This window comes from Nycticebus coucang, chromosome 6 (genome assembly GCF_027406575.1).
Source record: "Nycticebus coucang isolate mNycCou1 chromosome 6, mNycCou1.pri, whole genome shotgun sequence".
NCBI lineage: Eukaryota > Metazoa > Chordata > Mammalia > Primates > Lorisidae > Nycticebus > Nycticebus coucang.
In genome coordinates, this window is record NC_069785.1 from 68,764,936 (window position 1) to 68,791,753 (window position 26,818).

A 26,818-nucleotide genomic window follows, 5' to 3' on the forward strand; every position below is an offset into this window, starting at 1 on the left:
TCTAATACCTTACAGTTTCCTCCAGCTTCCCCTGCACTTATCAAAGTACTTTCATGTTCCTGACCTCACTGAATCCTGCAAGGTAGGCAGAGCAAAGATTATTACCTGTTCGATGAATACATTAGGCATCCTAAAATAAAGTCACTTGCTCAGGGTCATCCCTTAAAACATGTCCTCTTTTATTTGCTCTTGTCTCTTCCCTAGTGACAGGAGAAGATGTCATTGTTTATAGGAGGGCTGCAGACAAGGCTGCAGGATTGCTATGTGCAATTGTTCACGTTGAGCACTGCTGAGGGTGACCCAGCCAGGGTGCTGAGAGGTTGCTGAATTCTGGCCTGCACTCTGCTCTCCAAGCCAGATGCCCTGGCAAGTGATTACATCTGCTCTGATTGGCCAACTTAGGTTGGATTTTCTGCTAGAAGCAGACCCTGAGACATGATTTCAAAGAAAAGCGGTGCATTTGAAAGGTGATCCTCAAAAGCCCTAGTAAGTGAGTGGATAAGGAGAAAGGGGAATAAAGGCAGCCTGCACAGGGTATGCCACTGAGTTACTGCTGGCAACTCCTGGGATGCAGTGAAAAGCAGGCCTCGGAGTTTCCCTCCACCCCAAGAATGAGGAAGTTGGGGTGTTTATCCATTGACCCCCCCATCTCCCTGTCACTGCCCTCCAGTGCATCAGCTCTCCAGCACTCTGGCCTACCCTGCCCTTTGGCCAGAAAGAAGCTGTCAGAAGACATCTCAGGCATTCAGTGCAGACAGTGAGTGCCATGGGGACGTGTGACGTGCCCAACAATATCTGCTCCAGTGGGCTTTTTTTACTTTGCACAAAGTCAAGCCCCAAAAACCCAGCACCTGTTGCCTGCCCCAAATCTGAGAGAGATACTCACCGGTGCCTGGTACACTTGAACCAGTTCAGGATGTCTGTGCAGCGCGTGTAATAGATCTGATCGAAGGGGTGTGCATATGATTCTTGGACAGTCACAGCGTAGCTGAGGACAAGCAAGAGATGTGAGCTATGGTCTGCACTTTGGAGGCTGAGCTGAGCCCACAGCACCAAGGCCAGGTGCACAGCCGGACATCAGGGGGCTCTGATCTCCCCATCCCAGCTACTATCCTTCTGCCCTGGACGCCCTCAGCATTCAAACCTCCCAAGCCTGGGTTGAATCCAGGACACATCCCTGAACTTTGGCCCAACTAATTTTCTAAAATGTTAGTTCACTTGTTCATTTAACATAGAACGAATCAAGGAGAGTTAAGGCTTACTCTGCATAGCTTTGGAAGGTAGAGCCAACATGTTTTAAAATATTTTGTTTGTTCATATTTTTATGATATCCAAAGAATAAGGATGGAAGTTGATCTGTATAGCAACTATGTGAAGGAAAGCAGCCTCATTTTATAGATGAAGAAACTAAGGCTCAGAGAGAGGCAGCTTTCCCAGGTTGCGCAGCTGGTACTACGTACCAATAACTGCTAATGTGTACTGAGTGCTAAATGTTTCAATCCATTTTAATCCTCACACAATCTTAGGTAGGTAGAATTGTTCTCACTTTACAGATGGAGAAACTGAGCATCAGAGAGCCCAAGTGACTTCCCCAAGGCCCCCTTTCTATTCTATTCTCCTCGCATAGAGGTGCTTTGAGTACCTGTCCTCAGACCTCTCATTGGAAGAGTATCTGTCATCCTGCCTATTAGCTATGAACCTGGACCAGCAGGTGGAAGCCACAGGGAAGCAGATCTCAACTTAACCAAAACAAACCTTTCTATCTACCTGTACCCGGCAGGGGTTGTGTGAAATGGCATTCAAGCCAGGACGCTAAAGGAGGGTTCACACTCCTTATACAGGCTGGAGAGAGGACCTCGGCTGACATCTCAGGAATTAATTTCTATGTGGGTTGGTATTATTCAATGTTTTACCCAGAAGGCTCACTGACCTGGGCCAGATGGCTGCGTTTAGGCTATAAAAGCCTATTTGCTTTGCCTGAGGAAATGGTTGGTTAACTTGCAAGAGGGCTCAGCAGGCCAGCTCCCCAAGTGGGTCGACAGCAGGCTCTCTGGTGCCTGAAAGTTCAAAGGCCTAAATCCAGACGGAATAGGTCAGAAGCAGTCAGCAATGCTCAGATACCCAGGGTTTGGGAAATTCTGTTTCTTTGAGCACTGAGGATGTAAGGAAGGCTGTTGGCATTACCTGAGAGATGCCTCAGAGGCATACATCTATGCAGACGCAGCCCAAAACCCTGTTTTATTCCAGGCTTAGGGAAACTGAGGCAGCTTGACAGCCTCCCTGGCTTCCCATAGGCCTCTTCCAACTCTGAAATCGCATGACCGTCAGCTGTTACATATCTCCTGAAGGTCTCACAGAAAGGCAGGACAAGGAACGGGGGTGAGAGTGCATGGGGTTTGGGGTCCAAACATGAGGACAAGTTTTAAGCCTGTCATCTGTTAGCAGAATGTCCTTAGACATGTCATTTAACACTTATAAGCCTCTGCTTCCTCTCCTGTAAATCTCCAACAAATGTTACTGGGGACTTCACGTGGTGACTGTTAGGGAGGGCAGTAACAGCAGCTGTCTCTCAGGAGGTTAGGAATGTAAAACAAGACAATACCGTGCATGTACATGCTTCATGGGTACACAGTAAGTGTTTAATAGATGCTGACAGGCAATGATTCACCTCCCATGCTAGGCACTGAGGGATCGTTCCTCTCTGACCATGGAAGGGAAAAGAAGGAGCAAAACCTGCAAAAGAATGGAGTCTCGGGCGGTGCCTGTGGCTCAGTCGGTAAGGCACTGGCCCCATATACCGAGGGTGGCAGGTTCAAACCCAGCCCCGGCTGAACTGCAACCAAAAAATAGCCGGGCGTTGTGGCGGGCGCCTGTAGTCCCAGCTACTCGGGAGGCTGAGGCAAGAGAATCGCTTAAGCCCAGGAGTTGGAGGTTGCTGTGAGCTGTGATACCACGTTACTCTACCGAGGGCCATAAAGTGAGACTCTGTCTCTACAAAAAAAAAAAAAAGAATGGAGTCTCCCCCTTTGTTAAGCACTTGGGGGTTCAGCCTCTCCTCCCAGCGCTGACTGGGACAGTGGGGCATCAGAGAAAAGGCCCCGGTCCAAGAGAGGGGGTTGGGGGCACCATGGGAGAGGACGCCCTGGCTGAGCAAGTCTGACTGCAAGGCTCTGCGCCGACTCCAGGCCTCCGTCCTGAAGTGTGCGCTTCCGGTCTCATGGCTGGGTGGTTTAACACTGCTCCTCTGCCAACATGCTAACGAGGAGCCGGATTAATCTTGTAGAGCCAGGCTTTACTAGCCAGGAGGTCTTTACACTGGGTTTTATGGTGGAGGGGCATAATTAACGAGGACCCTGCCAGAAGTGCTAATCCAGCTGGGAAATTCTCCCTAGCAGTCTCTGGGGACCGAGCTGGGTTTCCGGAATGACACAGTCTAGATCTATCCATGTACAACTTGCCGTGGAGCTCAGCTGAAAAGGCTGGGAAGGAGGAGGCGCCTGATGTCACCAGGCATCACCTGCAAGCCCCATCCCCCAGAGCTAGAAAAGCCCACAGGGTCCCCCAACCTCATCTTAGCTCTTGGGTTCACTCCTCATCCTCCCACCCAGGCCGTGACCTTGGCTCATAGCCCAATCAGCCTGAAATGCCAGCTCAGTTCAGAATATTTTCACACTCCAAATGTATTGATATTGGGCAGGTTTAAAAAATTAGCTTCAGTTTGAACTGATCCACTCATATACATGAGACTCAGAAAAGAGAAACGTCAGAGTGGGCTCGGCCATCAGGGGAGGGTCCCTGGAGGAGAGGAACCCAGGATAGAGCCACTGGGGGAGGCAGAGGGGAGCAGATGAGAAGGAGGAATTCTCAGGGCTATATTCTCTAGACAGAGCTCAGACAAGAGCAGGAAGCAGCCATGTCTCAGCTGGGTCGGATGGATGAAAGCGTTTCTGTGAGGCTCGAGTCTGAAAACCAGAGACCAATGTGGAGTTCTACCTGATATCTCTCCGGCCCACTGGGGAATAAAGGGTTAAATTCACCAAAACCAGAGGCGATGAAAAATGCAGCACTGAATCATAATATCTGGGGATAGGTCCCAGGGAACTGTTTTTCATATACGCCCCCAGTGTGTGTGATGTGCATGGAAGTCTGTGATAACCAGTTCCTGAAAAGCCAGAGTTGTCAACAGGAAAAGACAGTCTTTGAGTTTTATGGTCCTCAAAGCACTTTCATGAAACTGGTGCCCTTGATCCTCCACCAAACCTGTGAGGAAGGGATAATTATTCTTCCCACTACACAGAGGTGGAAGGAGGCTCAGAGCAATTCAGAGATGTCCCCAAAGTTACACAGCGGGTAGGAAGGAAAATTTAGATGGGCATGAACTGAGGTCTTCTCATCCCCGATCTCGATTTCTTTCCACCTCACTAAAAAGGGGCATACCCCTGCACTGCCTTTTGATCCAGCCTCGACTTTGCTGAGACACCCTCTGAGCATCTGGTCACTGGAGATCACACCAGTGGGGGCACTGTCCCTCTGCCTCCCAGACGATCCCTCCTGGCCTACAAGCAGCCAGGCTACCCTAGAGCCCTGCCTGGATGAGGTGCATTTCCTGGCCATGGGGCTGGGCCACTCACAGGCACAGAACTCAGACCACCCATCTCGCCTTTTCTCCTCCACCAGGGCCTCACTTAATTTTATTCATTTGATTTACTAACATCTAAGTGGCAGAGTCGTCCTGGTCAGCATGGCCAATCAATTCCAGGGTTTAATTCGGTTTTTCCTGATTGGGTCTCTGGTCACTGATCTTCTGCTCACCAAAATCGATACTTTAACCTTGTGCTTCAAAGTCAGGCTGTCTGCAGGGACCCAGCCCGTTCCCCCAGGACTTAGTGTCACAGCCAGAATGCAGCTGGGTCTTTCACCACAGCCTCAGCTGCCCTTCCCCTAGCACCCGCCCTGTCCCTACCAGACTGGAAACAGCAGGGCCCTTAGCCGTCCTCCCTGCGGCAAGCTGCTGGCCACACATCCAAGCTGCCATGTGGCTGCCAGTCTGGGGAGACCAGGAAAGGCGTCATAGCATCAGAAAGCAGGACCTCTGGGACCAGGGTCCATGTCCCCCACTGACTGCACCCCATCTGGTTAAGGACAGGCACTGGGCCCCTCTGGGCCTCTCCTTCCTCATTGGCACAATTGCTAGGAGTGCACATGTAGGGCAGGGCAGGACATTGTCACTGCAGTCCATGTCAGCTGCTTCCACCTGGACCTCACCAAGTCTCCCCAGCCAAACTGCAGGCCTTTCAGGGGCAGTTTCTACATCTCCTGACTGCCTCTGTCCCCACAGTGCCATGCCGTAGGGCATGCCCCCAGGGGTGCCTGGCCATGTGTGTCCCACTTACCTCTCCCAGTGGCTGCACACATTGGGGTCCTCAGGGTTCAGGGTGAGGGCAGCTTGCAAGAGGGAAAAGATAAGGAGCTGTGTCGTGGAATGCGCCATCCCGGGTCCTGTGTGGGAGAACAAAGGAGGCTGAGTCTTTAATCAGACCATGTTCCTGGGCATCTGTTTGGTGCTGACTCGCTAAGCAGACTAAGTTTCCCATCATCGTCGAGTAATGAGCACTTGATATTTCACACTTTAGGCTTTGAATAACATGGCAACAGTTCACCAGTTCTGAGTAACAGGAGAGTGGGAAGCCTGAGTCAGGGAAACGTTAAAATTCCAGGCCAGGGGTTCTGAATGTTTTTTTGCCTTGGGGACTGCTTTGAGAATCTAATGAAAGTTATAGATTCTCTCCCCAGAAAAATGCCCAGATGCACAAAATCGGCTATAATTTCATGCTGTCTTCAGGTCCCCAAGCCCATCTTTGGACCCAAGGACCCCAGCTCTTGAGTATTTTAAAAGAGGCAACGCCCTTCCCTGTTCCCTTCTCCTTCATCTTTGACATTCCTTGCCCATCCACTTCCTTTCCCTACTCCCTCTGGCCACAAAGAAAGGAAAGAAAGTTGTCTGGTATGGCCCTCGGAGAGGTGAGCTGAGAAAGCCCCTCCAGGCAGCTGTGGCCAAGCAAACACCCAGAAACTTGAACCCTGACTCTCCTGCCTCCCAGGGGGTATCAGCCACTTACACGCAGAGTGTGCAGTTATCATGTGTCATTCTCACCATGGGAAGACGGGCTTAGACCCCTGGTAAGGGGCTTTAAGGAAGCAGCTTGCAGAGTTTGATCCAGGCCCTTGAGGTGACAGCCTGTGACAGTCATGGGGTGTGCCTACATGGAACACCAATTCCCTCGGTTCACTAACAAAGGGCTCCTTGAACAGGGAGAACATTTTGAGTGGGAGTGGCTGAAATGACCCCCGAGGTTCCTTCCTGTCCCAGCACTCCAAGGTCCTCCAGCCTTAGAGAACTTCTAGTCCAAGGATTCCAACCTGGTAGGTCGCTGACCTTAAGGGGTGAAGGGGAGCTAGAATTCATAAGTGCCCAAGCGTCATCTACAGATTGAATGAACGCTGTGACTCAAAAAGACAGCACTATTTTTCACGTGTGCCTATATGCTATTGTGATTTATTTAAAAGCTTTACTGAATTCAGAGTTAGCTTTTCTTCTCAACCAGCAATGCTAACAAATCCAGCTTCTAATAACCGAGGGTGGGGGTGTTATAGAAAATATTTTGATACTGTAAAGGGGTCCCTAGGGGGAATGGCTGGGGATAGAGCCCATTGGCCCTGAGTTTGCAGATAAATAGGCACTCACCCTACTTGGGGGGACAGATAAGAGCAGCACGTGCCACATTTGAACCCAGGGGGACGCTTAACAGAGTCTTTCTTCTGAAAGGTTAAATGCTCTACTCCCCACCCCGATAATTTTCTTGTTAAACTCTTTCTAAGTAGCTTATTCAAAGATAAGCAAATTGTCACAAATTCTGTATAACTGTGGGGTTCCCAATTAATGATTAATGAGTTTTTTCCTCTGTATTTGAGATCTGGAAATCAGCTGACTACATGCAGATTCAGCCAGATTTCAAATGAATGAATTTGGAAAATCAGTCAGGAGAAGAGTGAGTCTGGTGTTTTTGCTCAATTTGCAGAGTCCAGCCACTCATCTCCACCCCGCCCACTCAGCCCCACCACCCTCAGTCCTCAGAGACCTAACCAGCTCCTCTCAAATTGGAGTCTGCCCAGCATGAGGGCTGCGAGGAACCTCAGTGTTCATTTTAATCCTTACTCCTCTAGAGAAGAGAAAGAGCCTGCCTAGGGTGTGGCATTGAGTTATGCAGAGAGTCAAAAGCGGACGGCACATCTTCATCCAGGTGGGCTGATCAGGCATCAAAGAAGTAAACAGGACTCAGCACTTTGGCAGGCAAAGAGCCTGAATGCCAAGGGCAGAGAATGCTTCGCCTTGGTTCTCTCATTACTCAGGCTGCTCATATAATCTCCCACATTCTCCCAGGAGGACCCCCAACAGCATCTTCAACCTTATTAAGCTTAGAAAATGAAAAGATGAGGCCACATGAACAACAGAAGTTTGATCCTCTGGTCCCCTTTGATGGGTGTGATATAAGAGGGAACTTGGAACATTGCTATCATTTGTGAGATATTTTTAAATCTTCATGAAAACCTCTTTCTTTCTGAATTGGGTCTAGCCAGAATGGTTTACCTGATTTCCTCTGTCAGGGAGATACCCAGAAACCAGAGCACAGATAGGGTATTAGGTGTTGGGATGAGCACCAAGAAGTGGGAATGGATAGTGAGGAGGATCACAAGGGTGTGGTCAGCTGGTGGCACTTTCATGGATAGTCTGAGGCCTGGCTCCACAGTCCTCACTGCCCTAGAGTGATTGGGGCCAGGTCTACAGAGCAGAAGGCTCCCCAGGAGTCCAACCCTACCCTTGCAAGGCAAGTTCTCTGTCCAAAGCCAAGTCTGCCTCTGTGGTACTGGGCAGGCAAGAGGGATGCCCAGCCTGTAGGATAGAGGATATGACTCCTCTCTGACCCCTGGAGCCCTCCAATTTTTCCTTTGAGCTTGGCCCAATCTATAAAATATGCAAGCTTATTACGGACCCTCCCTCCCCCGGGCAAGCTGGACTTCCGCTCATTCTCACCATCCAGCCTTACTCACCCTGTGCCTTATACTCAAACATCACCCACTCAAGGTGAAGCTCAGGCCCCCCAGCCCCTCTCAGTCCACTGCACAGCTTGGCGCCCCAGGCACGTGACACTCATGTAGTTGACAGCTGGAGCCACACAGTGAGACCATCTCCCGTCTCGCACCAACATTCTCTCAGCATGTTTACTTGATCTTTCAGATGTGATTGCAAGCACCCTGAAGATGGGGTCGGGTCCTAGGCTGCCCTTTCAGGAATTGATTTTAGAAGAAGTATTTCCACTTGTCTCTGACACTTCACTCAGGGGCAGTGCACAGCCGCCAGAAAGGAGCTGTCACCACATGGGGGCAACTCATCCCCATTAACTTTAATGGGGCTTTCCTGGGCTCTCTCAGAGGACAGATCCCAAAGACATATGCTTATGAGATGACTGAGGGAAAATCAATCCTGTCACAGTGGGTGTTAGGCCGACTCCATTTGGAGTGACAGAGGTTAACGTATCGGGCGTCATCTGATTTAGGACATTAAAAATTAAATAAGAAAATGCCCCTGGTTTCACTTCAGAGGGAGGGAACATGTAAACAGACTAGCTGGTCTGCCTCCCCGTGTCCAGGCTTCCTGCATATTAAAAAGCAGGGGAAGGGAATGAAGTTCCAGAGGTGGAGACATCTCTTTCCTGGCTGGGAGGCACTGGCACTGGACACCTGAAGAACTGGGCATGGGGGACTGCAGGGGAGAGAAGATGGCCAGGAAGCTTGCCTCTCACACCCATCAGCAGGGTGTCACCAGCCCACACAGCCACGGCCACAGCCCAAACTGATTAAATGCACACTCCAAGAGCAGCACCTGCCCAGCCTAGGCCAGCAGCTAAACGTGGTCCCTGTAGTCCCTGTGAAGAGGCCCAAAGCAGCAAGTGATTAAGTCCCCCTGGGGGTGCCTGTGAAAGCCTTGGAGGGGACTAGGACCTAGGATGGGTAGAATGTGGGAAGGGAAAGGGCAGAGAAAGGGCATTTCAGGGACAGGTCCATGGAAAGCAGCCCATGGAGACAGGAATATGCAGGGACACTGGAGGGACCCGACAGTGGAGGGCTTGCCCTGCAAAGTGGGAGTAGGGGCCACTATGGAACCAGTTTTCCAAAACTGGTTTCTGTGGAATGCTAGGCCCATTTGATTTTGATAGAAATCTCTCAGACACAGGTTGTCACAAATGAATGAGTTCAGGAAATGCTGCATGTTAAGCTCCTATGTTAAATATTCCCGGTGTATCTCAAGGTCTATGCTCTGAGAAGACCCAACCTAAAGAGACCTGTCTGACTTTGTTTCACCCAGTATTTCCCATGGAATCTTTCTAGTGACACAGCTCCTGGGAGCAGAGTTCCTCACATCAGTTTGGTAAACTCTGCTCCCTTCCTCCAAGGTCAAGTCTGAAGGAAGGGCTAATCCATGTCAATCTGTGTCCTTAAGTTTGTATTTGCTTATTCAAACGCTTGAGGGCCTTCTGTACCTGGCCTATAGTATTAAAGAGGATCTACCAGTGGGTATCTTAAGAGACACTGGGGCTGAGGGCAGTGTGGGTCACGCCTGTAATCCTAGCACTTTGGGCGGCTGAAGTGGGAGGATTGCTTGCAGCTAGGCATTCAAGACCATCCTGAGCAACATAGCAAGACCCTATCTCTATAAAAAGTAGAAAAAATTAGCCATGTATGGTGGTACACACTTGTAGTCTCAGCTACTAGAGAGGCTGAGGCAGGAGAATCACTTGAGCCCAGGAGTTTGAGGTTGTGCTCTAGCCCAGGCAATAGAACAAGGCCCTGTTTCAAAATTTAAAAAGAAAGAGAGAGACACTGGCATCACAGCAAAGGATCCCTCCTCCTAGCCTGAGCCTTAGAGCTGGCAGCATCCTCTGGAGGCCCCTGCCTTTTGCCTGGGGTCCTACTATCACCACCAGCAGCACCTGTAGGGTCCATACTGCCTCCCTGTTGCTCACACCTGGCCAGACACCAGCTGCTCACATCAGTCAAGATGCACTGACTGGGGCCCAGGGCAGACAAACAAATGGCCTCTTCCCTGAGATCAGTTGTTACAACCTTGGGGTCCATCTGTGCAAAAATCCTACCCCACCTGCTTCACGTCAGCTACCTCGTCCTGACTGTGCCTAAATCTTGGACACTGGAGCCTGGTCCCTGAGCCTGGAACCTGCTCTCTGTTCATCTCAGTCTCTTCCAGTGAGCCCTTCCCGCTCAACAAAGTTGCACTGGCAGCATGGGTGGTGTCAGTCGGACACGATTTTGTGGGCCTAGGGCGGTTCCACTCCTCCAGCAACAGGAATCTATTACTGTGGTTGCTTGGAACTCAATCCTGGGCCGGAGGGTCTGGGTGGGAAAGCACGTCAAGACTGATTAGCAAGCCCGCCCTGAGCTCTGGGGAGGGACATCACAGGTGCCACACATGGCTCTACATCACTGTACAGCTGTCACCACTTTGGAAACTGCTCCTCTCCTGTCTTTACCCCCTGGATGTGACCTTAGCTCTTGCTTCTGGACCTTAGAGCCTGCCCATCATTTCCTTTCTCTCATATCATGCCACTTGGACATATACTTCACGAGGGCAGGGGCTTACATCTGTTCTGTTCACTGCTGTGTCCCCAGAGCCCTGAGCGCTGCCTGCACATACAGGGGCTCAACGCATCTCTGACACTGATTATTGACTCCACAGCCAGCATCTTCCCCCAGCCTCTCACTCATCCCAAGCCTCAGGATCAGCAGCATTGCTTGTATCAGGCCTGACGCAGGACATTAAAGACCCATCCCAATGGCAGGTCGCACTGCATGGGATGGTCCATGCTGTGTTAACACTGCGCTACAGAAACACCAATCTGTTGAAGTCACATACCGTACAGTGGCTACCCACGACCTCCTGCAAGCGATTCAGAGACCCCTGCCTGGGATAGCTCATCAGCAGTGGGACATTTCTGCTCCAAAATCCAGCATAAGGCAAGCACTGACGCCCAGGCCATAGCTCAAGCTGCAGCTGGGGGCTGCCCGGTGTTCTGAGCGACTCATGAAAAGGCGCTTTCAGGCGCCGGCCGCAGCAGAGGCAAAGCCCAAGCTGGGGTTGATAAAGCAAACGCCTCCCATTCCTCCCAGCATGTGGGTGGAGAGAGAGATTTCTGTCTTCTATTTATAGAAGATATATACACATGCTCCTCTATATTTTTCTGAATAAAACAAAAAAGCCAAGTTTGGACACCATGGGGCAAATGGCAAGGTTATCATCCAGTCTAGCAGCTTTCCCCTTCATCTGTTCTTGCTCTCTCAGCTGGCGCCTGTCCCTGAGCCCCCCAATTTACTGGCCGGGCTGAGGCCTGATTAGTGTGAGATGAAAAAAGGAGCTGGACCAGCCCCCATAATTAAGAAGCTTCATCCTTTGCCTTGAAGAAGCCTCTGCCCTCCAGCAATCCCACCAGGAGCTGGGTTTATGTTGAACACTTTCTAATCTTCCTGTACATTAAAAAAAAAGTTTTAAAAATAAATCCAAAGCTCTTAATCTCCAAAAGAGCGATTCCCTGACTGCAGGAGTGCAGCTAAAATTCCCACTGCTAACGTGCAGGCCCTGCCAGGTGCCTGCCCCTAGGATAAATCAGAGGGGATTGGAGCCACCTCCTGAGACATGTTAAACGTCCCTGCTCCACCACCTGATAAATTCTGCTTTCTCCTTGCACAGGAAGCCTCAGGCTGCAAATCCTGAAAATGGTACGGCAAAGCCTGCAGAGATCATTAATCAGGGTCAAAAGACTATCCTGTCCCCAGTGCCCTGAAGCCCTGTAGAGAGCAAGCAGCCCTGATATCAGTCAGGCCCAGAGAGAAATCACAGCCTACCCTGGGGCAGGGGCTAGAAACTGCCACACTAGTAAAGCAGTGGAAGCACCGGCCTGCCCCCTGCCCCATCAGGCACCGCCTCTGGGTTCTGGGCCCTCAACCCCCCATCCCCAAGTAGGCAGCAGCCTCCAGCCCCTCTGGATGAGCGGAGAAAATGTATCTGTGTTCTCAGGCCATTCCATCTCCCACAAAGCAATTATCTCCATCTTTCCATTTCTTTGCAAATCAGGGCATACTCAGCTGGCCTGGCCAACCTCGAGGCCCTCCGGGCCCCTCCCCACCCCAACCTGCCCACTCCAGGCCTGCTCAGCTTCCCTCTCCCACCCCTCCCAGGGCTTCCACATTCTCAGAACTGCCCATTCCTGTCCCCTTAGAGAAAACATGCTTGCTCACTTGGAGAAAACGTCTCTTACACAATAAGATACAATGCTCAGACGGGAAGAGGATGCTGCTGGACAGGGTCCTGGAGAATCCCCCATCTTTGGAAGGTCCAAGCCTCTCACTGGAGCTGAGCTGTGAGGATGACAGGCTGGATAGCAAGCCACATGGTGTCACATATGACACCAAGACAAACTGGGAGCATCAAATGTCCAATGCCTCATCTCCCGTGAGGGAATTGTCCCCTGAAAGAAGGTGACTTTCTCAAGGATGGGAATGGTGGAGTCAGCCTGGCCTGGGTTTGAGAACTGATCTTGCCTTACTGGCTACATCGTTCAGAGAAAATAATGTACCTTCTGCAGGGCCGAGTGTTTCACATCTGTCACATTAGGGAAGTCTACCCTTACAGGGCTGTGAAACACTTAGCTCAGAGTCTGGCACATAGAAAATGCTAAATAAAATATTAGTTTCCTCCTGACCCACATCTCCCACCTCAAAGACCCTCCAACTCTATAATTCTGACTTTTATTAATAGAATTTCTAAGGAGCTGGAAGGAAAAAAAAAAAAGACACTGATAGAAAAATCTTCCACTGGGGAGTGTGGGCTTGGCTATCTACACATGTATTGTGTCTCCTGGATCAGTCTTAACTGTGCCATTATCAAGACGGGTCTCGTCTTCCATCCATCCATGCAGCAAACATTTATTGAACACTCACCAGTCCCTGTGACAGAGAGATGACTCAGACAGGGCCCTGCCCCGAGACCCCACAAACACCCACTGCCAGGTGGGGAGGGCTAGGAGAGGGCAGTGGACCCAGACTGTGGCTTGATTCAAAGCACTGAGGCCTCTCCCCGCAGGAAGCCTCAGGCAGGCGTGATAGGAAATCAGAGAGCTTTGCAGGGACGGACGTTTAGCATCCCTGCAGGCCCCCCTGCACAGAGCCTGGTCCATCTCCATTCCAGTTGCCTCTGAACCTACTCTTCATAGGGCTGCCTCCTGTGCAGGGAGAGCAGACCTTTCTTTCACAAGCCCCTCCACAGCCTCCTAACTCCATCCTGTCAGGGCGCAGATGGCCACACTTCCTCTCTCCCTGGGGTCTTCCCTCCTGAGTTCCAGCTCAGTACGAGTTCCCTTCGGCCCCTTAAGTCACTACCTTGCTATGTGACCCAGGAAAGTCTGCTTAACCTCTCTGAGCTTCACTCTGCTTGTGCCAATGTAAAGTCAGATTACATCGTCTCTTGGACCCTTCCAGCTCTGCAAGTTTAACTATGAAGTATCTCTTCCCTGCCTTCCTCTCCTCGTATTTTCTGACTCTTCATTCCTCCACCTCAGGTTCACTCCATCCCCCCAGCCACAAGGAGATAAAGCAGAGGAGGCGGGAGACTGGATTCTAGTCTTGGGTCCTGGAAAATTCATTTCACTGCTCTGAGCCTCCTTTTCCTTGTACAAAACGGGGAGAACAAGAGAATAGCTTCTTGTGAGAATTAAACAGCTTAATGCAGGAGGTGGCCTGCAAACTGCAACCAGGAGTGGAAAGGCAGATATCAGTGTTGTATGAGAGTTGGGACCCTTAATTGCTGCCCACCCTCCTGTCCAATCCTCAGCACTTCTCCAAGACTGGCCTCTTGTGCTCCCTTCCAGCCAATAGCCCACACTAGGGCAGGCTTTGCCCCACCACATCTCGGGGGCCACTCTCCCTAGGCAGGAGACTCCCTCATCAGGAGACAAGCAAGAGGGCCTGGCTGCCAGCCCACAGACATGGGCATCAGACAGGGGTAGCCTCTCCAGATTTCCTTGGAGAACCTTCTGGATCTAGGCCAGGAGATTCTGAAGCCAAAAACCAACTGTCTCAAAGTTTGACATATCCTTATATCCGTGCATTCTCACAAGGAGCTTGGCAATATAGATCAACATGTTTTCATGTGTATCTTGAATCCAGCATTCCATTTCTGCAATTTCATTTTTTAAAACTGACCAAGGCCAAAGATAGGTTGAAGAATATTTGTTGAATCATCTCTTGATTAAGAGATATTTGTTGCAGCACTGAACCGAAAGGCCCTTGCTACGTGTCCACATAACAAAATATTATGCCACCACTAAAAATATTGACATACAGAGATATGGAGGCCTATACACTAGAGAGCATTAAATAGTGGTCATCTCTCAGGGAGTGGAGGTGGGAGCAGTAACGTAAGACTCGCACTTTCTAAGTCAAACGTTTTTATTCTATTAGTGTTTCTTACAATGGGCATTATCTATAGTCAAAAAAGCAAAGATATTTTAAGAAAATATATAGAAGTTCAGTGACTTGGAAAGCTGATCCTGATGTATCATTACGTGAAAAACACAGGTTACAAAACAGCATGAACATTACGATCACATATTATATAAAGTGTCGTGTGCGTGTGTGTGTTGAGAGAGAATGAAGATTAGGAAGATGTTTAGAAGGATGTTAAAAATGTTAACAAGGGGGCGGCGCCTGTGGCTCAAGGAGTAGGGTGCCAGTCCCATATGCCAGAGGTGGCGGGTTCAAACCCAGCCCCGGCCAAAAAAAAAAAAAAAAAAATGTTAACAAGGGCGGCGCCTGTGGCTCAAAGGGGTGGGGCGCTGGCCCCTATATGCCGGAGGCGGGTTCAAAAATGTTAACAAAGGTCTCTGGGTGATAGTATTTCAGGGGACTGACTTTCTTCTCTATACTTTTCAGCATGTTTACATTTTCAATGATGAATGGGTCTCAATTTTAACATTTGAAAAACGACCCAACAAAAAGCTGTCTCACATTGAAACAAAAAAGCCAGTGCCCTTTGGGAAGCTCCTCCCAGCCCAGATTCTCCTCCACTGCTCCTTGGGGTGCATTTTCCCAAAAAGCAGAAATATATAAAGGGCCTGCACCCTGAACCTTCTACCTCTAGGGACACAGGCCACTTGGGGGAGTTTTCCAGGGAGCCCTGGAAGCTGGGAGGAAACTGCCGCCAGAGTCTACGCCATGGATCCCCACTCTGTGGTGTCCATGCTGTGATGAAAAACATTATGCCACTTCAAAGACCCAAAACGATCTGACGACACAGAAAAATGAATGGATAATGTACAGTTTTGTCAGCTCTATTCAGTATAATAAATGAACCAGGTATTTCGATTTTAAAAGAAATTTATTGCAGCCATTTGTCCATGACATTGATGACTTCTGGCTCACAGCCCAGTAGGGTCATGGCCTGAATTTTGCTTCCTTCCAGAGCTCACTCAGCCCTCTGCTCTCATACTGGTTCTGTTCCTCCAGGGACAATAAGCACCAGGAGCCCTGGAATCTCAGGGGAGTCCTGGTCCTAATCCCAGCTCATCTGCCTTTTACCACCTGTGTGGTCTTAGGCAGGTCACTTAACTCTGGCTTCCTCATCTGCAAAGCGGGATTAATAATAAACCAAACTGGCTGGGCGCGGTGGCTCACACCTGTAATCCTAGCACTCAGAGAGGCTGAGGCGGCTGGATTGCTTGAATTCAAGAGTTCAAGATCAGCCTGAGTAAGAGTGAGACCCTATCTCAAAAAACAACAACAAATAAATAAAATAAAAATAAACAAAGAAAAAATAATAAAACTGACTCCCAGAGCTGTGAAAAGCCAAAGAGCACAGATTGTGAGAATGGCCTGTAAACAGTAGAGAACCAGGCAAAATATCATTATCGCTGGGTTTGGCATTGCCCTCTTGATGGGGCATGGAGGATGCATGGTACAAATACGCCTGGTGGTGCAGAGAGAGAATGAGTTTATTATGGTCTGATAAAGGACTGCCAACCTGGGGGGAGGGAGAGACAAGTCTGCCAGAAGGCAGAGAAAGGGACTGAAGAAGAATTTCAATAAGTTTGCAATTTGGCCCAGCCCAGGCCCTGCTGACCCACAGTCTAAGCTAGGGATTCCAAGTCTGGACAAGAGGCCAATTTGGCTGCATTTCTGGCCTGGCCTGTATCTGACAACCACTTCCACAGCTACATGCATTCGTGATAAAACAATTAATTCCTCCAAACCCTGGTTTTCTGGAGGAGCAAGAAGCTCATTCCAGAACTTCAGCACACCCAGGGCCCCCTCAAAGGAAGGACCCCCAAAACAGTGCCGTGGCAGATCAAAATCACCCTCGTGTCCTCAGGTTTAATTTCCAAAATGGCACATAAGTCCTAGATTCATTGTGTTCCTGGCCTGATTATTCCTTGTTTATTTCAGTATTTTCCAGGAAATTGTTCATTAAGGATAAAAGCACCTGCTTACTGTAAGAGAGCATTACACAAAGACTCTGTCATGGGGGCCTGGGAAGAACATTAATTAATGAAGTGAAACTGAACAAACATGCTATAAATTAAAGGTCTAAAAAGAAATGTCTGGCATTTAGTGGATTATGAGAGAAGGATGAAATGAAACACCATATTTTTACACCACAGTAGCGTAAAAAAAAGAGAGAGAGAGAGGGAGAAGGAAAAAATTACAAAAGGTGGCAGAGGTAACGATCTATTTCTGGAGCAACTAAAGCCTGTGCTTCCATTAAGAGAATTATAAATCAATTCTGTTTTGTCTGGGGGCACATACGCGCAGTGTGTGCTAAATTAAAAAGCTTAACATGTCAGAGCAGCTCCTTCTGAGGGTTCCATGGAGCAATGCCGACTGAGGCATTCAGCCTGAGAGAGGCATGGCAGCTGATGAGGACCAAGTGGTGGACGTTGGAGCTATGTCACTGTGTCAGGCCCGGCAGGGCACAGGCCATCCTGAGCACCAGTGTCAACAGAAAATGCAGCCAAGCCTCAATTAACCAGAAGGTGGCCAGAGCAGCAGGCCCCACTCTCTGGTGCCAGTCATCTTGACCGTCACCCCTACATACATTTCCACCCCAAAGCCAGTGAGATTTTTTTTCCTTCCTCTCCTGAAAAGAAGCTTCCAGCATCAGCTTTTGTGCTGATCATTTATTCAGTTTAATTTCCCTCACTTCATACCCACTCATGAGCAAGGGCAAGGCCTTTTGAAATAATGATCCTGGAATCATGCAAAATCTTAATCAATCCAGAGAGATTTGATCCCATTCATCATAATCCACTTACCCAGGCAGGACAGGAAAAGGGCACAATCGCAGAAGGGTTTTGGTAGCAGCACTGAAATCTTAGAAAGGTCTTTTTCTGCTGAACTCCCAACTCAATAAGATATTTGGAAATTTGAACTATCCACTGGGGCTTCTCATGGTTGCCTTCTCAGGCCTGGCCCGTGAGGGCCTAAGCTTCAGAATACTGAATCACCCATATGCAGAAGGGAAGAATTTTGTGCCAAGTCTAAACCATGGTTCCCCAACGCTCTAATTCTGTGGTGTGCCCACAAATATCTAAATTTGCCATAATACACATGGAGACTCAGTGGGGTAGGAAAAACAGGAGGCAGCCTAGAAGCGTGCCAAACCACGACAGGCCTCTGACACGTCTTCTTGGCTGTGGCAAGAGGAGAAGAAGAAAATAAAAGGGAAGGGTGGTGGGAGTGGGGCGGGTGGGAGTCCAGTCTGGGAGGCCTGTGGGAGTGGGCAACTGTGGGCCTGGGTGTGCACGGCCGGCTAGGGAGCAGGACTGGACATCTGAGCTCAGGTAGGCACTGGGCATTAATGCTGTATTTGGTGCCTTGAGCACCTCTACTAAGAATGCTCTGTGAATGCTGCTTGTATCAGAGTCTGGATATAGGCTGAGCACCAGGCTAGGCTTGGGGCATGACAGTCTCACTCGGTCCTCACAGGGACTCTGCAAGGGAGGTATTGTGATCTCCACTTGCAGGTGATGGAATGGAGGCTCACGGTTTGGAATTGGCTGACCTAGACCTACCTGCACTCGGGACTATCTGCGTGTCCACTGCTGTGCTTCCGGGGGTATGCTGTCCTTCACACTCAGGAGCCTGTGTGTGTGTTTGTGTGTTGGAGCAGGAACGGGGTCAACTCTTTGGATTCGGCGCCTCCTCCACGCTCACAAGGTTTGAGCAGAGCGGGGGGAGATGATATGCTGCTCTGAGGAAGGAAGTGGCTTAAAAGCCAGAAGAGAAGGCACGTGTGGGCCAGCTGTGTGACCCGGGAAGGGACTGTCCTCCATCAGCCAGGGTGGCTCATCTGGACCCAGAAAAGGATGGAGTGACTGTTTACTCACTTCTCCTGAGTATGATACGTAACTGGTATGATTCTAGGAGCAGGAGAGAAAAGTCAATCTGGTACATACAGCGGATACCATAGGGCACAAGTGCGGGACTCTCCCCGAGCCTGGCTGAGAGAGTATGACATGTTCTCTCACAGGGAGGCAGGAGGGGAGGTCGTGTGCCTTCGGTACAGGGACCGGGCAGCAGGTGAACTGGGCTGGCCTCTCAACTGGACCATCTCATTCCACGATGTCCTCTGCGTGTATTTCCCTTGTGTCATCCCTTGGCCTAGCTCCCTGCTTTAAATGAGCCAAACTTACCTCTGCTGCACTCTGAGGAATCAAGGGAGAGGCTAGAGATAGGCTGCTAAGGGGTTAAATCCCCCTCCTCACCCCTACTCTTAAGGCAAGTGGGGGGCAGCAATACTGGAGGATGGTCGTGGGAACGGTAAGGCTGGGGTCAGTAAATAAGCACGTGACACCCTGCGCCTCTCCTGCTCCCGAAGGAGGGGGTTTCATTTTCTTACAGAAGGGGCCAGCTCTCCAACAAGGTAGACCGTGGTTTGCGCCCAGGAGTAAGCAGTGCCCCCACCCAGTCCAGACCCTGTGCAGAAAATACTCTAATACCTTCAAGAGTGAGAGCACTCCCAGCCACTCCTAATTATAAGCTTTGGGCTTGCAGCCCCCAAGACCTCGGGATGCATCCCTGGGCAAGGAGGAAGGGACCCATGGGATTCTGTAGCCACCTCTGCATGGCTCTCAAAAACCATCTGGCTCAGCAGTAGCCGTAGCAACATCTTTGCATCAAAAAGGACATATCTAGACAGAACAGGCACCCACCGGACTCTGGATCATTCCACAAAGTGGAAATGAGGAAAAAATCACCCTCAGGGAGGCAAGCAGAGGAGATATTTGTTTCAAGCCATTTTCACCCACGATGGAGCAATCACTAAAGCCAAATGGTAGAACTGTGTGTATAAATGTCGCAGCGTAGAAATGTGGGAAGAATGAGTGCACCAGCGTGACCACCAGCCCGGCACAGCTGCTACAGGGAGACCCTGTGATGGGACAGAATCTGCTGACAAGGCTGTCCATGGCTTCCAAGGGTGGCCTGAGCTCAGCACCCAGCCAAGAGCCAGAAGAAACAGGCCAGGGATGAGAAGCCCAGAACCAGATCTCATGCCCCAGGTCTGTCAATCATCAGCTGTGTAACCCTGAATGGGTCACCACCCCTCGCTGGGCTGTCTCCTGATAAGCAGGAGCTAGAATCACTTCTCAGGTGGATAATCTTGCCTGAGGAGAAGACATGGGCTTGAAGGCCTGAATATGAGTTCTCCAGCAGGACCCACCAACCCTGGGACCATCAGAAGAATCTTAACAGCTGCTCTGTGCCTTGGTGTCCCAGAGCCAAATTTGGGAGCCAAATTTGGACCCTAGCAAAGGTCCCTTGCAGCTCTAGAAAGTTCTACAGTAATTCACTGCAGCAAGAGGAGAAGCAAAAGGCTGGGTGTGGTGGCCCACACCTGTAATCCCAGCAGTCTGGGAGGCCCAAGGAGGTGGATCGACTAAGCTCAGGAGTTCCAGACCAGCCTGAGCAAGAGTGAGACCCCCATCTCTAAAAATAGCATTGTGGTGAGCACCTATAGCCCCAGTCACACAGGAGGCTGAAGCAAGAGGATCGCTTGGGTCCAGGAGTTTGAGATTGCTGTGAGCTATGACACCACAGCATTCTACTCACGGCAACAGAGTGAGACTCTGTCTCAAAATCAAACAAACAAACAAAAAAAAAAAACAGAAGTGAGAGAGGAGAGGTTTCCCTCCTAATGCTCTCAGCGCCAGATGTCAATTAACATTTGACAACTAACCCATGATTGGATCAATATGAAATAATGAACACGTTCTTATTTTTGTATGAAAAAATTGAAGCTTAAGGGAAGAGACTTGCCCAAGGTCACACAGCAGATCACAGTCAGAGCTGACCCCAAATTCAGTGGCCACCCCAACCTGCCATGCTACCTAGAAAGGGAGGGGAGGCCCCTGGCAGCACCTCCCTGCGGGTGGGCAAGGCCGAGGCGGCTGGGGATAGGGCATGCTGAGATCCCTGGGGCATACTGGATTTGGGCACCTTGAGTCGACCAAGCTCTCAGTCTACCACCTTTCTACCAAGAGCACATTCACCAAGCTCTTGTCACAGGGGCCACTCCCTCTCTTTAGATGCAGAGAAGGACTGCCCAGCAGCTGGCCAGGTCTCTTTCCTGTACACATTTTCCTCCTCCAAAGATGTGCATAGAGGGGAGGTCAGGCCAGGGGCTGAGGCTGGGGGCTGGGGTGACACTTCTAGACAGGATGTCAGGTCCCCTCCCAGCACAGACACACACTACACCAGGGTACCCACCCTGGCCTGTACATTGCAGTCACCTGAGGGACATGGTTGAACTACTGATGCTTGCAGCCCTATTCTGAGCCAAACAGAACCTGCAGGTGGAGCCTGGACCTGAGCAATCTTTGAAGCCCCCTAGGGGGTTCGAGGCAGAGGCCAGGGTTGAGGACCACCCACAGGAGCTCCCCAAGGGCAGGAGCTTCGAGATGAAATCCCACCAAAGAATGCCCTTGTTTTTTGTCTCTTTGTCCCTTCTTACACCAGAGCGTCGGTACTCAGCATGGGTACCCACTTCCTGCCAATGTCCTGGCTCTGCCCTAAATCAAAGGGCTCCCTTGCCCCCACCCAGGTGTCACTGGGTGGTAGAAACAGGGGTCTGCTAAGCTACTAGAGAAGTTGCCTGCCACCTCCAGAAGCCAGCCAGACCTAGGTAAAAAGAAGGCAAAATTAACTCGAACAGACATGTCCACTGCACTGACCCTCCCCATAGCAGCTAGATAGCGACACAGGGCAGAGAGGCTTGTAGCCCTTCACCCGCTCCAGGGCAGTTACAAGTGCCCCTGGCACAGATCAATACCACCTGAGCCCACTTACAGATGCCCGTACCCCTGACAGGCTGGTGCCCTTAGGTGGATGGCCGATCCCATTCGTGCAGACAGCGTGTTCATTCTTCTCCCCACCCATTTATCTACAGAGCCCTTGTGATACGCTAGGCACTTCAGGACACACCAGTGATCAAAGCTGACCCCATCTTGCCCCAAAGAGCTTAGTGTGGGCACTGTCAGCCCCTTTGTACAGGTGAGCGTGAAGGGACTGAGGCTCAAAGACGGGTGAAGAAGGGCAGGGGCTGGACTGGAATTCAAACCCAGGTCCTCAGGCATGGCGATCCCTGCTGTACAACTGCGGGCACCTTTTCCCCACCCCCTAGGGAAAAGCAGCCGGACTCCTGCACGGAGGGGAAAGCCAGCTCACCTGGTGGAGGTTGGAGCCCAGAGCAGGCCCAGGGCCAGGACCCCAGAGGTCCCCACAGCTGACTGTGTCTGTCCTGCTTCCCCTCCCTCTTCTACAGATACCTTGCGAGCTGCAGTGAAATTCACCTTAATAAGCACTCATTAGAAATATGCTAATGAGGAGGAAGCTGATATCATATGCCCTGAAACCCAAAGGGAAAAAGAGGTAAAAAAAAAAAATTCAATATTGAGTTTTGTCTCATTTCAAAGCCACTTTCAAAGTGGCCATAAATCTTCTGTGTGATGTGACATAACGAGGAGCTGCCAGCAGCTTGGACGTTAATAACTAGCACTGGGTGACTCTGGTGTCCCTAGTGCCAGGAGAGGAGGAAGGTGCAAACTGGGCCCAATGCATGAATGCTGTCCCATCCCCTCACCCTGCTCCCTGTGGGAGAGGCTCCAGCGGCGGAGAGCTTGTGCAATGTGCCCAAGGGCAAGGCTGAAAAGCCGAGGAGGCCCCATCAGGTGTGTGACTCTGGGACAAGTGCCCCCAACATGGCCAAGCCTCAGTTTCTGCCCTTGGGACAGGAAGGAGCAGGGGGCCATGTGTGGGAGGCATCCAGCTCCTGGTGGAGGGTTAGGAAAACGCACTCTGGCATCAGAGCTAAATCAAGAGGCCAGTTCTGCTAATTACTAGCCGAGTGACTTCAGACAAATGACTTAATCTTGCCAAGGCTCTGTTTCCTCACCTGCAAATCAAGATAGCAGTTGTATCCATTGTGAAAATTAAATGAGATAATTATACATGGTATCTGGAACATTATCGATACTCACCAAATATAGCGCTATCACTATCGGGCTCACAGTAAACAGTGGCTACTATTTACACTGCTGTCTCTTCCAGGCCCCTCACTCCTCTCTTCACAGCCACTGATAAAAATACCTGAGTGTTGTCTCATATCCTTTTTTGTTTTCATAATAATTTGCTGGGCAATTTTGGGAAATCGACTTAACTTCTCTGATCTCTGTTTCTTCTACAAAGTAAGGATGGTAATTCCTGCTCTGATATTCCTAGGGTGGCTGTAACAGTCAAAATGATAATGCAAGTGAAAGTGCTTTGAAATGTATACTGAATGATACATGTTCGGGGAATTATCCTTATTCACTCCCATCAAGAAGGCTGTTCTGGATGACAGGCTTTTCCTGCCCCTTCCTTACTAGCCAAGGGACAGTCTCTCTTGAGACCTCACAGGAAGAGCCTACATCCTTCCACACAATTGTCAGCAAATGACAACTTTTCAATCCTATAGATGTCCCAGGAGAGATGGAGACAAGCCAAAGGCTACTGTTTGGATGGGAGGGACTCATCATCCAGAACAGTTTGTTTTTAATTTTCAGCAAGACGGGACTGGTGTGTGTCCTGCTGTGCCTGCCTTCACACGGCTCTGCTGTGCGTAAGTCACCACTCCTGCCAATACTTCCCACAGAGGCCTCTACCCAGATCGATGAGAGGAATCCACTGGTCACACGCTGTTGTCAAGTTCCCAAGTGCTCTCTGCTTCTGTAGTTATCTCACTGTAGACCCAACAGTCATGGCTGGCATCGGTCCCTGGAGCACACTCTGAGTAGCCAGAGGCAGTAGAAGCGGAGGGACAGGTGAGGGTCCTTGGCCCAATCCTGTACTGTTTGCACCAGTGAGCAGCTTCTCAGGGGACTGTCCTATCTCTTCCTAGCATGTCAGTCCATTCTTGAAGCCATTCTTTCCCAGGAAGGCATAATGTGGATAGGCTTCCTGACCTGGGATTGGGAGTGGTTGGTATAGCCTGGTGTAGTTGCTAGGTCCCTGGATTGTCACCTGAGTCTCTTTGGCTGCCACTGAAACCCAAAGGTGAACCTCAGGCATCTCGTATGCTCCGAAGCCTCAGTCTAAATTGGTCCTTTCCAAACTCCTGCCTGCGCAGGACGTGGTGGCTCACGCCTATAGTCCCAGCACTATGGGAGGCTGAGGCAGGAGGACTGCTTGAGCTCAGGAGTTGGAGACTTGTCTGAGTGAGAGTGAGACCTTGACTCAACAAAAATATTTTAAAAACCAGCTAGGCACTGTAGCAAGCGCCTGTAATCCCGGCAATTCGGGAGGCTGAGGCAGCAGGATTCCTGCAGCGCGAGTCTGAGGTCGCAGTGAGCTATGATGACACCAATGCGCTCTGCTCAGGGCATAGGGTGAGGCTCTGTCTCAACAACAACAACAACTAAAACCCCCTGCTTCCCACGAAGACTCAGTCCTTATCATCCTGGCTTTAGGTCCCTGGCCCTAAATTCTGACTCATTACTCCCCTTGAACTGGCACCTTACATGGTGGCTCAGCCCAGGACTCCTCCCAGCCTCCTCCCAGAGACTAAAGCTTTGACTCATTCACTTGACGCAGAAGCGCCTACCCAGTACCAGATGTCAGGCACATATCCCCTCAGATTATATTCTAATAGGAGTGGGAATAACCCATGACCAAGAAATCACAGCACCTAACAATAGGCTCCTGCCACAATACCTGGCTAATTTTTCTAATTTTAGCGGAGATGGGGTCTCACTCTTGCTCAGGCTGGTCTCAACCCCCTGAGATTAAGCAATCTGCCAGCCTCAACCTCCCAGAGTGCTAGGATTATAGGTGGAAGGGACCACACCTTGCCAGAAAAAAAAAAAAGTTAAGTGGAAAGGAAAGTGAATGTTCATTAATAGGGGAATAATTTTTTAACGGTGGACATCCACACTGTGGAATATTCGGCAGCCATTAAAAAGAATGAATGAGAGCAATATCGGTTGACTTGGAGGGTTGCCAGGAGGTACCATGGAAGGAAAAAAGGCAGAGGTGATACAGCATCGCTCCACTTTTATAAAGCAAACAATTGCCTGTAAAAGTGTTTGTGTGTACGTGTGTGTGTCTGTATGTGCATATTGTATTTTAGTTACACACGTATCATATCCTGACACGGCAAGATGTCAGCAGAGACACCCGAGTGGGCAGGGTGTAAGGGCATGACATAGTGGACAGAGGGAGGGAGACATGTTAGGGAAAAGTTTTTTAAAAGACCAAACTGAAAAATAAGTATGATATACTGCCATTTACATGAAACCATTTACGTAGAGACCTTCAGGTCTCAGCTCACCTGCCCTGTCCTCTGACCAGTGCCCCTTCCAGGCTCCTTTAGTAAAACCCCAGAATATAAAAAGAAATTAGGAAAAAGAAAGGTAAGCCATCTCTCAATGGCTGAAAGGTAGAGAGAAGGGATCCAATGGGGTCGGGGGACAGGGGCAAGAAGGATGGTGGGGAGGCTGCCACCGTGGGCTCAGGGTGCCTTGTCCTCTGTGGTCAAATCTCCTGACACTCCAGCCAACCCCAAGTCCACGAGGGCAGAGCAGCACATGGGTATAGCACACTCTTCAGTCACTGTGTCCCCACCCACCCTACGCCTGCCTGCCCAGTTCCCTCTTTCTGTCAACCTCTGTTCTGTCCCAGCTGCTGACAAGGGCAGGACAGACTGAGGGTGGAGAGGGAGCAGGCAGGTCTAGTGCCACATCTCTGTCACCTCCTCTCCCGCCCACTGTCTGGCACCCCAGATAGAGCAAAGGCTGCCTAAGGCAGGAACTAACTCTCCCACTGCTTCCCTGCCCCAAGGCACTTAAATAATGGGTGTTTCCTGGACGTGGCTCTGCCTTTGGGTAATGGGAAGACCTTGGCCAGACCTCCTCACTGTGAATTCAGGGCCTCAGTCTCCAGAGCTGTAAGGAGATGCTGAAAAGACTCAAGAGAAGGAAGGGCAGATGCCCAGGACAGAAGGAGTCAAGCATCTGTTCCTGTCAGGAGGTGCAACTCCAGCCTCCTGCCTTTAGCTCCCACTCACCGATACTTTCTAGCCCCTCATCTTGCTCTCCTGCACAGCCACAGCCACAGCCACAGCCACGGGTCCCCTGGAGCTCCACTGACAGGCAACCTTTGATTAGGGCCATCATCAACTCTCCAGAAATGTCCCAAAGGCCACTTTGGAAAAACCTTCCACTTCCAGGGCATGGCAAGTCATACTCCAGACAGTCTAGAAGGACTTGATTTCTGATTCTGCCTTGCCATGTGTGACCCTGACCTTGACAATCACTTGATCTCTCCAATCCTCAGTTTCCCCATCTGCAAAGTGAGGATATGAACAGAACCCACTTCAAGAAGTTGTTGTGAGGATTGAATGAATCAATGCATGTACTCAGCTGAGCCTGGGGAAGAGTCATTTTTAATTACTATTGGTGCTGGTGGTGTGGATCCTGGAAGCTAAGCCTCTCCTTCCACTCCCACCCGCTACCAGCCACCTGCCTTAGCTGGATAGACCCTGCTCTTACCATCCCCATCAGCATCACTCAGAATGCAGCCCACTGGAGGTCAAGCAGAACTCGTTGAGTGGGGCCAGGCGCCGTGCTCATGACTGTAATCCTAGCATTTTGGGAGGCCGAGGTGTGTGGATTGGTTGAGCTCAGGAGTTTGAGACCAGCCTGAGCAACAGCAAGAACAAGATCCCTGTCTCTACTAAAAATGAAAAAAAAAAAAAAGAAACAAAAAACAAAAAACTAGCCAGACATTATGGTAGGCACCTGTAGTCCCAGCTACACATGGGAGGCTGAGGCAAGAGGACTGCTTGGGCCCAAGAATTTGAGGTTGCTGTGAGCTATGACAACACATCACTCTATCCAGGGCAACAACAACAACAACAATAAACCCAGAAAAGTCATTGAGTGGGAAGCTCACTGTCACGCAATTATAAAGGTTAATTGCAGGATTCAACATAGAGGGAGGCAGCCAGGCCCACTCATAAATATAGTGCTTAAGAAAAAAGAATAATTTAGTAATGACACCAGTGATAGAAATATACCACTCTACTTAGCAGTTTTAGAGCCTGGTGGGGAAGTTCAGCCGAGACACTCCCATGACCCTTCAACAGGGCATCGCCCCCACTGCTCTC

The 26,818-nt window shown here is 50.2% G+C and overlaps 1 protein-coding gene across 19 annotated transcripts in view; it reads right to left on the reverse strand.

Annotated features, from left to right (window-relative positions):
- MEGF11 (multiple EGF like domains 11) overlaps window positions 1-26,818 on the reverse strand; it is a 407,430-nt gene that overhangs the window by 261,015 nt on the left and 119,597 nt on the right. For 16 of the 19 annotated variants that reach the window (XR_008380529.1, XR_008380530.1, XR_008380531.1 and 13 more), the window contains 2 exons: window positions 5,394-5,499; window positions 887-988 (listed from right to left, as the gene is read on the reverse strand). Coding sequence is in view for 15 of the 19 variants with exons in the window: in XM_053592998.1 (XP_053448973.1) it covers window positions 887-988; window positions 5,394-5,491 (200 nt within the window). In the remaining 4 variants the exon portion in view is untranslated. Of the gene's footprint in view, window positions 1-886; window positions 989-5,393; window positions 5,500-10,987; window positions 11,121-26,818 lie in introns of those variants that run through there. The other 3 variants (XM_053593015.1, XM_053592997.1, XM_053593013.1) reach the window with 2 other exon arrangements.